The 15,553-nt window shown below is 39.4% G+C and overlaps 1 protein-coding gene across 7 annotated transcripts in view; it reads left to right on the plus strand.

Annotated features, from left to right (window-relative positions):
* The window catches only part of ARMC9 (armadillo repeat containing 9), a 63,589-nt gene that overhangs the window by 4,131 nt on the left and 43,905 nt on the right, over window positions 1–15,553 (plus strand). For all 7 annotated transcript variants that reach the window (XR_004498767.1, XR_002002073.2, XR_004498768.1 and 4 more), the window contains exons 2-9: window positions 274–361; window positions 911–1,030; window positions 1,514–1,684; window positions 2,660–2,815; window positions 4,744–4,836; window positions 5,478–5,502; window positions 9,132–9,289; window positions 11,101–11,199. Coding sequence is in view for 3 of the 7 variants with exons in the window: in XM_033516823.1 (XP_033372714.1) it covers window positions 311–361; window positions 911–1,030; window positions 1,514–1,684; window positions 2,660–2,815; window positions 4,744–4,836; window positions 5,478–5,502; window positions 9,132–9,289; window positions 11,101–11,199 (873 nt within the window). In the remaining 4 variants the exon portion in view is untranslated. The remainder of the gene's footprint in view (window positions 1–273; window positions 362–910; window positions 1,031–1,513; window positions 1,685–2,659; window positions 2,816–4,743; window positions 4,837–5,477; window positions 5,503–9,131; window positions 9,290–11,100; window positions 11,200–15,553) is intronic.

A 15,553-nucleotide genomic window follows, 5' to 3' on the forward strand; every position in this document is an offset into this window, starting at 1 on the left:
TTGAGGCACAGGGGGGATTGGGGTGGGTGGGAATGTGGGAGAGGTGGAACTGCAGCAAGGAAGAATGTGGGGCAGGAGGGACTGAGACAGGGAGGATGTGAGGCAGTGGGATGTGGGACAGGTAGACCGAGGGTGTCCGTATGTATCTGTGTGTCCGTATGTATCTGTGTGTCCGTGTATCTCCTCACGCCCTCTGGAGATGCCGTGGCTGCTGGGCTGTGCTGTGTGAGCCCTGTGCTGTGCACTAACACTCCCTTCTTTGACATTTTTCAGCTTTATCAGCGATGAGAAGTAGCAGCAGCCCCTAGCAATGGGTGATGTTTTAGCGTATGAAGCTGAGTTACTTGGACTAGTGAAAGAGGTTGGTATTCTGTCTTTATTTCTTTTCTTTTTTTCTCCTTTTTTTTTTTTTTTTTTTTCTTTTTTTTGGTTGAAATGATTCTTGCTTGGCAAGATATCTCAGTGTTTGCATTCAGAGCCAGGTATTGTAACTGAGGTCTAAATCCTGAAGTTGTTTATCTGGCTAAGTGTTGCTAAACTCTGAAATCATGCTGACTCCTGTCATGCTCTGTCAGTTCAAAAGGCTCAATGTCCATTAAATGCCAGCAGTAAATTTTCTTCTTTGGTTGAATGAAATTACTGGTTAAACCAAGAGGCATCATTGTTTCAGAGTGGGTGTATTCAGTTGTCTTTAGGATGCAGGAAGAAATTGAGAGACTGTATTTTCCTACCACGAGGTATCAGTTTTTGGTTTATTACTTTGCAGTCTTTGGCATTTATGGATCATCCTGCAGAGAAACTGGCATTTCATGGTTCATTTGTTGAAGCATTAATCACCTGAAAAAGAATTAATCATTTATTGAAGCATTAATTATCTTACAAATTTTGTTCTTCTGTTTTTATCTTGTAGTATTTGGATTTTGCTGGATTTCAAGAAACAGTAAAAGTACTTAAAAAGGAATGTAAAACAAAAGGGAAGCCACTATCTAAACCAGCAGATGTTTCCTCAGAAGAGTCATTGCCTGTTCAGGTAATGCATCATTTACATTTATTTTGAGTAATACTGAAAACAGAGGCCACTAACCACCCTGTGAGTTACTACAACAGTGAGCTGTCTGAACAGATGCTTGATTATTTGTGGAAATCTCCTGGCAGTCTTCTTCCAGCACAGAAACCTTCAAGTTTAGGGTTGGGGATACTTTTTTTTCAGAACTGCACTCATTTTGAACTCGGGGCACCAGTTTTGATTTACACTACTTTAAGTTTTTACTGATACACTTGAAAATTTGGGCTTTGTTTCTTGTTTAGATGATTGATTCAGGCTCTCAAAGATACTAAAGATACATGATGAAAGAATATTTGGGGGGGTCATTGAATGGTGGGAGATTTTTGAGTAAGACTTTTAATTGGAAGTGTTCAGATGGCACTGGTATTCCTCATTCACTAACCTACCGCTGAGAAAATGTGGCTCTTTTGTGTTTGGATTTTCACTTGGTGCTTTTCTGTTTCACAGGAAGAGATGCTTTCAGCATTTGAGGATGGTGATCAGAAAGTTTTCTTCCAGCTCTGGGAGGAGCATATTTTGTCTTCAGTCCATGACACTGATCCAGTTGCTCAGAACCTGGAGTTCTATCTCCACATCTACTTTGCCATCTTCCTCTTGAAACAAGCAATGGGAAAGCCAGTAAGTTTAGTTCACAATTCAAACCTCAGATTGCTGTTGTCATTTTACTTCATTTATTTATCTTAAGTGTGGATGAGGATGGGATGTTTTCTATGAATCACTCCAAGAACATGTATCCAGTTTTGGCCACAGTTAGTTCAGCCAGATCCTTTGTATTGTGGAGTACAGAGATGGAGGTTGGAGCTGTCCTTATCCCAAAGTTCCTGAAGTATTTCAACTCAGAAAATACCAAAATGGCAATACTTTCACACTTGTAATTGTAGATCATAGCAGGTTCTTACAACACTTATTTTGCTTTGAGTTTGGACTGAAGCTGTGAGTTGAAATATCATCATTTCTGATGAAATGGGAAAGCTAGCTCAATATATAATCCCAAGATGTTATAAAGTAAAATCTGTTACATGGGACTTTTATGATGAAGAGACAGTTAAGTCGCTTGGACTCAGCCAGATCAGCCAGGGCTTAATAGCTCCTGGCTTTCACCTGTCAGCTGCTCAGGAGTATTTGGATGCCTGCAGTCTGTTTTCCAGCCTCCAAGTAGCTTTTGTTCTGTTCTGTGTGCCAGCTCCACTTACCACTGCTCTGCAAGTGAATTTTTTTTCCTGAGCTTACCACTGAAATAAAACATGTCTAAAGTAGGGTTTCCTCTCTGACCCGAGTGCAGCAATGGCATTTTTCTTTAAAAATCTAGCCTAAAGAGAGCAGAAATAGTTTATATACAAAAAGCAATTGTCTGTCTCTTCTTTCTTTGGACCTGGATGACAGAAATGACAGCATTGGTTCACATTTTCCTTTATGACTAGTGAAAGCATACAATATGTTCTCTAGTTAAATTAATACTGGTTTTTAGATAACAAATATTCTGTAATTTCAAACTTGATACTAATATACTTGTGTCTCTTCTTTTATTTGCTAGCTTTACAGTGCATTCAGAATGGTAGTTTTCTAAATTAAATCTACTGCTGTATTTCCTAGGACAAATCTGAACTTGAGGAAAGGATTTCTTATTTCAAGGCATACCTGGAAACAAAAGGAGCTGCACTGAGCCAGACTGCAGAGTTTCTTCCCTTCTATGCTTTGCCTTTTGTTCCAAACCCCATGGTACATCCTTCATTTAAAGAACTTTTCCAGGTAAGTGTGTTGCAGAGATGATTTTATGATGACTTACACTGAGCACTCTCTGCTCACCATGGGGGTGGATGTTTAGAAGATGACTTCCAGAGCTGTGGTTTGATGTTCCAAAGCATTGCTGGCAATACCTTTAGAGGAGGTACAGCCATCATTTCACCTGCTGGTGGCTTGCTCCTGAGCACAAAACTGCACCTCAGCTTCTCTGTTGTGCTGGAAATGTCTGGTTGTTTGGCTGCACTTGGACTGGATCAAGGAATTGATTTCTTGCCTGTGAATGTGTGTGTAAACATCTCCCAGGTACACATACCTACACACATTTGTTTGTAAAGCATGTATAGTATTTTTTAGAGTTATTTGCTCTGAATGCTTCCCTGACCATGTGGACAGTTGTGCTGGCCTGGCTGAGCAGCTGTGGGCAGCCACTCTGGTGCAAGGAGGTGTCTTCAGCCTGCATTGCTGCCACACTGCTTTTGATGACAAATCAAAACTTAAGTGATACTTCCTCTAGGGCTGACTTTGGATGTACAGCTGATGAGGAGCTCCAGTTTAACACCAAAAAAAGGCATATCCTGCCATTTTCCTTCAGGACTGCTATAAATAATTACATAGACTGGTTGACCTCAGGGATGGAATATGACTACTCTTTTTAAATTATACTTAGCAGCATTTCTTTTTAATGCCTTATCTAAGATGAGATCCTCAGGTTTATTCTGAGTAACCCAATGTCCAAGCTCTTAGTCCACACTCACTCATATTTTCTTGTGGGAATTGTTCAACTCATTCCATTTTAATGTTGAAACACAGATTGTTTTATGTTTGAGAAAGAGCAGCAGTGAGTCACTAGTTTACTAAGCAGAGTTCTTATGACATATATTTTTCTCAGGCTGATGCTTTATATAGCTGGAATTCCTGTCAGTTTGTGTAATACATCTTTAAAAATCATATGCACTCCTCTCTGTAGGAGACAAGGTTTCTTTGGTAATATACAGCGTGCTGTGGTACACCACTGTCTGGGTACTGAGCTGGTAAATGCAGCAAGTAAATTCTGTAAACTCACCAGCTGGTGAAATAAGGGCTAATCTGAGCTGTGAGAACAACTTGTGACATACATGTATACAGCACTAAATTTAGGGAGCTCCTGCTACTTGTTGGAAGACAGAGCTGGTTTTTTTTGGTTTTTTTCTTTTCTTTATTGTTTTTGGGGGCTGACTTTTCCTCGAGCAGAAACCAGCTTCACTGAAGGCTTGAAATAGAAGACATGAGTATTTGGTGGATTCCTAGGTGTGACTTTCTTCCTTAACTGCTGTTTTCTTGTACATATGAGACACTACGTCAGGCAGAGGACACTATTTCAGTTAATGTTGTTGGTCTGTTCTGCTGGTCTGTTTTTCCTGCATGAGCTGTTTTTCTCCAAATCCTTATTTTAGAAACATTGTACCCACCAGTGTCATGTCATCAGGGTTGCTGAAGTTGTTGACAAAAATTAAAATTCCCGGATCTTGTTAGGAGCAAAGGATGAAAACTGAGCACTGCAAAATTATGAATTTTGTACTCTATTTAATACATGTGAAAATAATTTTTTATCTTTTTCTCAAGCTGCTTGTCTTTTAAGGTGCTTTTACATTCAGGGCAGTTGCTGCAAGTGCGTACAAGGCACTGACACTGTGTGATAGTTTTGTACTTCAAATAAAGCTACATTGTGTTTCTAGAATTCTTGTTTAGGGATAATACTGATGTCCCCTCTGACTTCTCTGTGCTTTTATGGGGAGTGAGAAAACACTCACTTCAGTAACAGTAGAGGAAAAATCTTTTCAAGCCAATGCTGGCTGCCTTGTTTACTAGTGGGAAGTTGCTGTGATCCAAGCAGTACTTTCTGCAGAGTGTACATATTTGGTGAATAACTGTCATTATTTATTTTTCTTTTCAAGGATTCTTGGACATCGGATTTAAGGACAAGATTGGAAAAGTTCCTGTCTCTGACTCTTAAAGCCAGACAGACTCCTCGGCTTCTCACTATATTTGTATCCTTCTAAGAAAACACTTCACAGATAATTAGAAATACTGTAAAGAGGCAGTATAATTTATTGCAAGAGTGTGCTGCTAAGATTTATTGCAGAATTGCAGTAACATTACAGCTCAATGTTTTTATGATAGGAAACATTGCTAATATTCCACATTCAAAAATAAACTTTTGAAAAAGTCATATAAAGACCATGTACAGATCCATATGAACCTACATGTTTATCATGTAATCATTCTTTGTTTCCATGTATAAATGCAGGATACCCAAAGTCACCAACCTGACCTGACTTCTTTCTTAGTATTTCTAAAGCTATTAGTCTTTTAAATTAGCCATTTCAGGGACTAGCTGAAAGTTTTCCAGGGTTTTAGAGGTTCTAGAAATTATTTGGTTACTCACAGCTCAGCAAAAGGTCTCAAATTCCTAGACAACATTTTGAGTTGTGCACTTACAAGTTGACATTTTTTATATATTTATTTTTATGTATTTATTGTTGATCTATGTATTCTGTGGAGTATCAGGCACTAGCTGTTGGCTGGGACAGTAGAAATGTCTGGCTTGGTTGACTTTCTCAGTTTGAGTCTCTGGAACAAACACTGAAAAGAGGGGCATTTTCCTGAACTGCTCTAACTCATGCAACAGAAGGAGAGTGGACAGTGCAACAAAGGTAAATACTGGGCTGTGGTAAGGACATTCTGTAAAATTGTCAGGGGCTGTGAAAGCAGTGGGAGGTATACCTGCAGGAGTAGGGAAACCAGTGATGCATGGCAGAAAGTCCTTGGAAATCCAGACCCCAAGCTTTAGTGATAGCTATTTATGGCTTTTCAAGCTCAGTGAGGTTCAAACAGTCAATAACAATCAGTAAGTATGGACTGGGAATGGGAAAGGGCCTAGGAGAGCATACCAGCTCTCCTTTTCTAGTTCTGATGGAAGTAAGTTACCTCAGATTCCTTTGCCTTGCTTACAGGTTTATGTCTCATTCAGTTGTTCTGGTGACTGTCTGATGATCTTAGACAAAGTTGATTTTTGTTCCTATTTACTCATTTTGTTTACATAGCCTCCTAAAATAGTGCATATTAGTATCTCCTGAATAAGAATGTGTTCATTTAAGTGTGACTGGCTGATGTGTTATATTTTGAGGTAAGATGCTTATACACACTTTAATGTGTATGTGTGACTTGGGGCCCTTTAGAAATAATAATTTCAGTACAGAATCCTGTTAGATTTTGATAAAACTTGAAATATGTGCCTTTTAAAAACCACTTCAATAAATAGAACTTAGGTTTCCAACTACCTTGCATTCATTTTTTCACTTGACTTTCTGCATACACTTTCTGGTTAGGGAACTGCATGAGACCAGTTGGATTCTTAAAATTACTTTTTCTCTTGAGTTATTTTAATCTGTAGGTTTACCCTGAGGATTTACTTTTTGTAGATTGAATTAAACAGAAAGTTAGGTTTTCTCCCAGTGGGAGTTCCAGGTATTTTCTTTGTTATTTTGTGCTTTGTGTTGTTGCATTAGACTTTCACTGAATAATAGCAAGGTCTTTTGGATTTTTATTTTCCAGAGGTTACACTTTTTCCTTGTGGAGAACTTTCCTGAAAGCAGTAATCCCATGCTCTTAGTAAAAAAAAAAACCAATTATGCAATTGGACCTGACTTACTTGGTGCCTAATTATTTCTAATTTGGGCAGGTCCTGTGCTTTGTACAGGGACTGTCATGGAACTCAATTCATGCAGGTCAGCTTTAATTTGCAGATCTGTTATGTGCCTTGGAGGTTGAGTCAGTTTGGATTTTTCATAAAGGTTACTTGAGGACTGTCTCATATGAAGGTTTTGGATCCAAGAGGTTATTTTTGTAGTATCCTGCTCACATCACAAGGGATCCACAGCGCTTACTCGCTGCTGGAGAATATTTACTTTATCAGTGAAGGGGAAATGCAAAGTAAATTTATAGGCAACACATGAATGAAGAGCAGTATGGCAGAGTCCTGAAAGCAGCCTTTTGTAAATAGTTGCCAGTCATCAGTGTGACATGCTGAAGTACTTCAGGTTTGGGTGGGGTGGTGTAAATGCTTTTGTGGGTGTTCTGGAGTGTTCAGTGTGTTTACCTTGCCTGATTTACCTGCAACAGTGGCTTTTTACCCATTTGCTAAAAAAATTTCTGACGTCCAAAGCTATTTGTGTAGCAGTTGTACTTAACTTACAGTTCTCCCATAGGTTTTCAGTTTGGCTGGAAAAGCAAAGATTGCAGAATAGTTGGCATTGTGCACAGGGAGCTTCAGACCTTCTTTGTGTCCTCTCTGCTAACAGGAACTGAGGGAATGAAGTATATGGAAGTGTGTTCAGCTGCTGTTCCCTTCACTGCCTCCTTACAAATCTGTGGATGAGTTCACAGCCACTCTTCCACCATTTTGGGGAGGGGGAGAGTGGAGGAAATGTGTCAAGCTCCTGCACTATAGAAGGTGGAGTGTGACCTACCTATCTGTGAAGATTTGCTCAAGTCTAAATGAGTATTTGTGTGGAAAAATGTCAGTTTAGAATACAGATAGTAACTTTTAAGCAAGAAGGAGACTCCTGCTTCTCCTAAGAGCAAAATCCAGTATCCAGTGGCAGCTCCTGAGACCTGCAGCTCCTCTGCTCAGTGCTCTGCTTCACTGTGTGCAGGAACTCAACTAGCTGGAGTCAGTGCTTCTGGACAAATATGCAAAGGTGGCTGAGATTAGAGAGCAACAGAGCAAGCACAAGTTCAGGAAGTGTGTTTCAGGTGTAGGTAAGTTGTAAAGGAAAACGGCCATCTCTCAGAGAGAAAAGGTTATCATGGACTTAAGTGCATATGTGTAACTCTTTGGCTGCTTGTAGGAACTGGAGTTAGAAAACCTGACAATTACACATATGAGAGAGCAGGCAAGAATTCTGGTAGAAACGTGCAGTAGTTCAGATGATGCCTGGTGCCAGCATCTTCGTTTGGCAGAGTCACAAGCTTTACTGTATCTTGTATCCTCATACACCAGGAGATTACTCCTCTGTGCTGTATTTTTCCCTCTTTTCATCCACATATGAAGAGTGTTTCTGGTAGGTGTTTGGTCCAGAGCTTTTTTTTCCTCCTTGATAAGCTTATCATACATGCAAAGCGTTTGTCAGTGCTGGGAGTTGTGTCTGGGGAAGAGAGAAGCCACAGTGTTACTCTGATTCCTGTAATGGTGCAGTTTTATCACTACTGCAAGGTGACATAAATGTCAGCTGAAATGCCTCAGAAAGGTACCATTTCCTTTTACCAAATCTGGACTGGGATGGTAATGATTTAACGTTTTAAACAAGGAATTCAATGCTCATTTTTACCTGGGCTGGTAGCTCCCTGATTTGTCTAAATGAGTGCTGTTACAGGGATATGGCAGGAATGCAAGGAGGGAATGGGGCAGCACAGGACCAGCTCTTCCAACAGCTGTCTGAGCTTTGAACAGCTGCTTGGCAGTGATGAGAGCTTCCTGTTCTTTTGGCAAGAGAAGCTGTCATGAAAGACTTTCTCCTTTTCAGTAAATTACTTATGTGTGAGAAGATAGTGACATAAAAATACAAGGTATGCCAAGGCTTTGTGATTCTTCTTGGACACCTTTTTCTCAGTTTATTATTGATAATCCCTAGATTTAACAACCAAGGGGTAAAATTGGACCCTTGTTTCCGAATTTCCAAGACTAGTGTTCATGAGCTGTGCTGAGTTTTGGTTATGTAGATTTTTCCTACTGACTGCAGTTGGAAGACTTTGGAAATTTTACCCACTGGGCTATGAAAAGTAAGTGAACTCTGAGAAGGTTTAGGCTTTCTGATTCAGTGTTTCCAGCTTTCCTCTGAGTGAAAGTCATCCTCCAGGATACATCCATTGGAAATTTTTGAATTGAATGTGTAGTGTCACAGTTAAATAAAATTATATTCCCATTTGGTTATCTAGGCAACAGAATAAAGTGCTGGAATAGCTAGTTTTCTACAGTGGCTGCTCTCAGAATCTTTATTAGTTTAGAAAAATGTTCTCATTTTGAAGCTGTATCATATTAAAGCTGTGGTGGCAGTTTAACAGTAATGGCAGTGAAATAAAAAATCAAATTTATCATAAATAAATCAAATTATCATAAATAATATATAAATAATAACTAGAGGAGTAAAATTATCCTTGTAGGCAAATTCCTCACCTCAGAAATTGATGGTATCCTTTCAGAATAGTAAAAATGCTTGTGGGTTCTTTTGTCCTTTTGTTTGAATAGGTGATGCTATTTCTTTTTTTTATCTTCTCTTCATAGAAATGATGCAACATCTTCATCAACAGTTAGTGAAGTGTGAGCACAGGTATATGACCAACCTGAAACAATTTTACGAATTGCAGATGAGCCACCATAATCTCCTTGGAGTCACTGCAGAGCTGGTGGATTCTTTGGAGGCCACAATCACTGGCAAGATGGTAAGAGATGACCCAGATGTGCACTTGCTTCCACACCCCCCAGAAAATGGAGACCAAAGGGTGAATTTAGCTTCATAGTTATGAGCATTTCTGTTTGAGTTGTGACTCTTTATTAATGAGCCAGCACTTTGGATGAGCAGTTCTCCCATTGCCATGGTGAAGGACGATAAAAGAAGGGCAAAAAATGAGTTTAATTGGGCTGGCTCAGAAACCTTGAAAAAATTATCACCATCTCACAAGACATCTCAGATCCCTTGATCTTGATATTAGCAGTGATTAGAGGGCATTTCAGTGATTACTGACTGCAGTCCAGCCTATCAACAATTGTTGTGTATTTAAAACTTCACTCAGGTGTGTTTTGAACTCCACGGTAGTGGAAACAACCTTATCCAAAATTTTGATGAGGAAAAGCTTTGCTCTCTGTTCTGCTAAACTGGACTTGTTAATTTGATCAAGGGAACTGGGAGATAGGAGTGAATTGAGTTATTCATCATATGAAATGGGCCACATGTATGTGACTGGAGAAGGTGCAACTTTATCAGGAGTATTTTTTATATGAAGTTGATTGTCTTTTTCATGTATTGTGCTGTGTCCTCTAGAAGCATAAATTCTGTGTAACCTGAAGGCTGTTCTTATGGCAGATGTTAGTGGCCTCTAGGTGCTTTTAAAGAAACTGAATTGTTAGCAGGGAGAATGACCCAGCATTTCCTGTGTTGCCTGCTGAAAAGTCAATATGTACCTTCCTCCTGTCATCATCATGAACACCTTATGGTTTATTACTCTGCATCTGGGATCACTGCTCGCTATTACTGTAGGGAAGAATTTGCGTGTAAGGGTGGATTATGCTTTACTTCACATTAGGGAAGGTATCTGCTCAACAATAAAATCAGTCACTCATTTCCTGCCTTGCATTTCACACCTCTGTGCTCTCCAGGGGATATCCAGTTAACCCTCTGTGGTTGGGAACGGGACACTGCTTCTCCTCTGTTGTGGATATTGTTCAGGTTCCTTTGTGAGCCTTGTGCAGGGCACTCGTTTGATGCTTCCCGAGTGTGTCCAGCTGAGGGTGCTCTTCTGTTATGGAGTCTGGATTCTGTCATTCCTGAATCCAAAGTGGAGCTGGGTACTGAATAAAGTGATATTGAAGTTACAGCGTTCTGAATTTGAAGGGGTTCATTCTCCTGCTGAAGGTCTGGGAATATCAGAAGTGTCCCCAGTTGCATTTTTATAATCTCAGTCCTCTCATCTCTCTTCTGGGGAAGGTACTAAATCTCCTGAAATTCAGCTGTTCTGTTGTGGTGTAGATTTCCCAAAACAAAAAAACTAAACCCACTGAGATGTTTTGTATTGTAAAACAAAGTGCTGTACTGCATAATTCATATTTATTCTCTCTGCTGTGCAAGACAGTTGTGTAAGTTCTGCTCCTTAGGTAAACAACATGTCAGCACTGTTTCAAGCTCAAAACTATTTAATTTTTAGATTTGATTGGATTTTTAACTTTTTGATTCACAAAAATCTGTATGTAAATAGGGGTGTGACAAAATCTGGTTTTCTTCTAGACTCTCAGTGTTCAACAGTAGTTTTGTGAATAGTATAACAATTCTCAGATAAAGAGAATTTACAGTTTTTAAATTTCTGAACAGAATGGTAGTTGCAGTATGTACCTTGTGCATGTGTCAGTGAGCCTCAGATGTATGATTTCTTACTCTTTAACAAAACCAAACAAACAGCCTTTTAATATAGAAACACTTGTCTGGTAGAAAGTGTAAGTTTTATGTAATCCTGTTCTCACTTTGTTTCCTAATTTTTAGATTACACCAGAGTATCTTCAAGGTGTTTATGCTTGCTTATTTAGCAATCATTTGAGACAAGCTGTAGCACACAACATTGACTTCACAAGGCCTGGAACTGTAAGTAGTATAAATGTTTGGGATTTTTACAGCAACTATCTTAAAAGCCAATATTACTTAAGCTATGTATAGAACAATATATGTTCTATAATGGGAAAGACAAAACATAATGTGCTGAAGCTTGTATAAGAATATGGCAGTACATTGTTCTGTTGATCTCAGATGCTGGTCAATGATCTGGTTGTACAGTTTTAGCTGTGTAAGTATGGTTAATTCTGTTACTGTGAGGACAGGAAGATTTGTATCTGTTAAAATGCTAACAAAATGCTTTAAAAAACCCCAAACCAAATCCTAAAACTAATTTTCTGAGTGTGGTTTGATGGCACATCTTAGCCAGTTTAGTTTAGCTAAAAAAGGGGAATGGTGTTGCTCAGCTCTGGACTCATGCTCTGTTCCTTTCTGTTGTCAGTGCTATAACTCTACAGAGAATTGATTTAGCCAGCTGAAGGAGAAGCATCACTCAGGATTATGAGATCAAATGTGGAAAAGAGGAGGAAGAGCCAGTTTTAGATGAGCAGTTAGCTGATACACCTAAGCTACCTTAATGATGTATGTGATGGTCTTCTAATGCCCTGAGAAACTTTGATCTTATTGACAAACAGCTCAGGATTCCTAGGGCTGGTTTCTGCCAGCTTGACCATTCTCTGGTTTCTTTTCAGATGACTGCAGTACATCTTGCTCATTTATTTTCTGCTCAATCTCTTCTGCCTAAGTGGGGAGGGAGTTCTGGGGTTCCTTTTCAGCAGCAAAGCCAGCTTAGGATAGTTTCTAGTGTCTATGAAATTTTTCCTGTGAGATTTTAAATGACCTAACAGTTGTGTAAGAGCTGTTCAGTGGTACAACTTCTTTTAATACCTCGTTTGTTCAAGTCTTTTGAATAAGCATTAATCATAAAACTACATCAAAACATTTTACTAAGAAAATATTATGTACCACTGTTTTACAAATACAAGCCAAAATCATGAACTGTGCTTATTGCTTTTGCCATGGCAGGCATTCATGTGTACTTAACTTAGTAGCAGGAGAACTTAGTAAAGTGTCAAAGGAAAAGCAGAAGAAAAGAAAATTCCTCCTCCTTATTCTAGCCAAGGTTTTTAATAACAATTATGCTATGGGTACATTTTGTTCCTCTTGAAAAATTGCTACAGAAAGATAAGGAGATAATACAAATGCTTCCTTTTCTTTTCTGTGTGCTAGTGTTTTCAGAGATATGTATTATTCCTCATTGCTCTTCAAGCTGTTTTAAATTCTCTCACTTTCCTGTTAATGGTCAGAACTCTTTTCTCTGACCTGCCATGAGTTTAGGAGGTTCACTCTTATGCAGCCTGCAAAAGCTGCTGTTGCAGGGTTTCAGGAAGGAAGCAGGATCTGTTTGTCTGCTACCTCAATATTAGGTGCTGTCTGCTGCTCCCCTCTCCTCAGATTTACATCATATCCATAGTTTATGTCATCTCCCATCCCGTAATGTTCCTCCTCCCACCCTGTCTTTCTTCTAACCAGCAACTTTCAGAGATCTTTCCTCTTTCCTTGCCAGTGGCTTTTTGAGATAATTCTTTAGGTACCCCAGTAGTCTTCTGTATTTTTGCCATCTTATGTTGAGGTTGTGTGTTTCTCCTTCCCTGTTCTGAGATCATACATTCTGTACAGCTGTGTGCCCTCTTCTTTCTGCTCCTGCCCTCTGCTTGCATCAAGACTTCTCTTTTTCTCCAGTGCTTTCAAGGTGCTCCATTTGCCCAGGGTTTTGCTCATTTTTTCTATTCTTCTTATCATATGTTGATCTTCCAGTCTCTTGAACCCTTTTAAGAAAGAGGCAGATGGAAGAGTGTCATCCTTATGCAAGGTTCTGATTTCTGCTTCCCTAAAAGTGTCTCTAAAAGGATTTCTGCTCCAAAAGTGCCATTGCCACTATACTTATGGCACTGTGGCCACTTTGACACAGTCTCCAGCTATGCAGATAGGTTAGAGAAAGAAGATATGTTGGTGGTAGATTTTTTTTTTCCTGCTGGAAATAAATTTTTGTCTCCCTTAATTAGGTTAACCTGAGTAAAGCTGTGTTCTCCTGGCACAGTTGTATCTATTTTTACACTAGGCTTTGCTAGCAGAACTATTTCTGTGTGGCTTTGTGGCTCATTTATTCACACTATTTGAGGTAGTTGCTGTGACAGCCAAGCTCTCTAGTGAAGGATCAGTCCAGTCATAGCCCTGAGACTGTTTAGATCAAGGGTTTCTAGACTGGTTTAGGTCATGCCTTGACATTGAGGTTCTGGCAGTTACTGTGGTTGAACTCTCAAGTTGTTTCTATAGGCAGATCCACACAGGCTCTCTGGGGCATTAGCCAAATTTTGGAGGGCTAACCACAGCCTTGCATATAGACATTAACTGCATCATAATCAGGTTTCCTTATCTTATCCTTTTGTCCCCTCTTGATTGATGATATTTTCTTGTTTATATCCCATGTAAAGGGTTCTGGTTTTATACATGAATAGCAAACATGCAGGAACACAAATAAATGTTAGAAGAAAAAACAGGTATTGACTTATGAAAAAGAAAATCATACTCCTTTCTCATCCCAGAATATTTCTAACCATTCTCTGGCTTTGTTGATGCACAAAACCAGCTGAGATGAACTAAAATTCTGTTTTACTATTAGGCCACTCAGTCATGCCATTACTTTTTCTTCAAGGATTCAAGTAGTTCATTGTTATACATTCAGATGTTATTGTTCTACCCTTAAGTGGTTTCAGGTTTTTGCATAAGTTTTGGAATAAAGCTGGAGGCACCGTGACCCAGACTAAGTAGTAGCACGAGTTCACAGCATCTGTGCTGGATTTGTGTTGGAAGGTTCCTTCACTTTTTGCCCATAACTACTTGAGGCACTAGAGTGTGGTCTTTCCAGCTACTCCATTTCACAAACCACCTTCTGCTGTAAGGGGCCACCAGATGCATAACTGCAGAGGGGCAGCTACTTTGTTCATCCTTACTGTACCATCATCCTACCTCATTCTGTAGGCAGGATAAGTGAGAGGCTTAAAAAACAGTCATTGTTTAAAGAGCTTTATCAGGCATAAAATATGGTGGTTTGTTGGTTGTTTTGGTTTTTTTTTTTCCCCCCACTTCACCTTGACCGTTCAGGATGATCTTGTCTCACTGATATCACCAATGTCAGGACAATACCCTGAAATAAATTTGTTCTTCTGGATCAATATCTCTAAATAAATGAGCAGGAAAATAAATCATTAGCAAGGAAATTACTCTTTTTGTTGTACTGTCATGCAGCCTTAAATTTCCACCACTGTTATTTAGGGTATGAGTGGACATGCATTACATAGTTTGAGAAGAGGAAGTGCTTGAGTTCACAGCCAGTTGTACTGATGCAACTCGGGACAATCCAGGTTTTGGGTCAGGTTCTGAGAGCAGAAAATGCTAAAACTGCATCATTCTCAGAGATCTGTATTTGAGCTTTAGAGTATATTTTGTTAAATCCTGTACACTGGTAGTTTTTACTTACACTGGGAAAGAGAATTATATGAATATTGTAACCCAAAAGAAGTATTGTCCAAGGAAATTAAGGAGTATACCTTGGATTACATCCTTAGTAGCATTATTTGTATGCAAAGTTGATTTTGTTCCCAGTACATGGTGCTCAACTTTTAATGTTGGGGAAAGTTGTATTGTGTAATAGAAAGCTGTGAGGTCTCAGGTTTTGAAATTATGATAAAGGTGACCTGTATCAGTTGTTAATATGCAAACATCAGCTTCCTGGCTTGCTCACCACCATGGCTGAAGGCCTGTCTTTTAAAACTGGAGGAAATTTGTACCAGGAAAACAAATCCTACAGGCAAGTCTTATTGATCTGTCTTTAAGACCTGAGGCAATGACAGCCAAAAAAGTTTTCTGTTGTAATTGTACCTCAAAACTTACTTAACAAGGGCTTCTAGTGTCAGCTTTGTGTTCTCTGGTGAGCTGGGTTGGATCTCATTCTTTTGCAGAACAGCTCCATGTCTCTTGCCAGTTCTGTGACCTTCTGGGTCAGCTTGTGAGCCTGATCTACAGTCTATTAACAGGATGCATCTGCTGTGTGCAGTGGGAGAGAGGCCACAGTAGTGTGTTACAGTTGGGAGGCATTTCCAAGGCCTCTCTAAAGCCCTGTTTTACCATAAGGTTTTTCTCTTAGCTGCAGTTGAATGTTATCGCCACCTTCCATCATGTCATTTGACATGTGTGGTCCTGTATTGGGAGATAAGAAACCTAAGAGAATTGTCAGATCAGAAGGTGTGGATTCAAGAATAGAAGGTCAGAACAACAGGTTTGACAAGCTGAGGAAACATTTATTTGAAGATTTAATCGATTCCTG

The sequence above is a fragment of the Parus major genome, chromosome 9, assembly GCF_001522545.3.
Source record: "Parus major isolate Abel chromosome 9, Parus_major1.1, whole genome shotgun sequence".
Taxonomy (NCBI): domain Eukaryota; kingdom Metazoa; phylum Chordata; class Aves; order Passeriformes; family Paridae; genus Parus; species Parus major.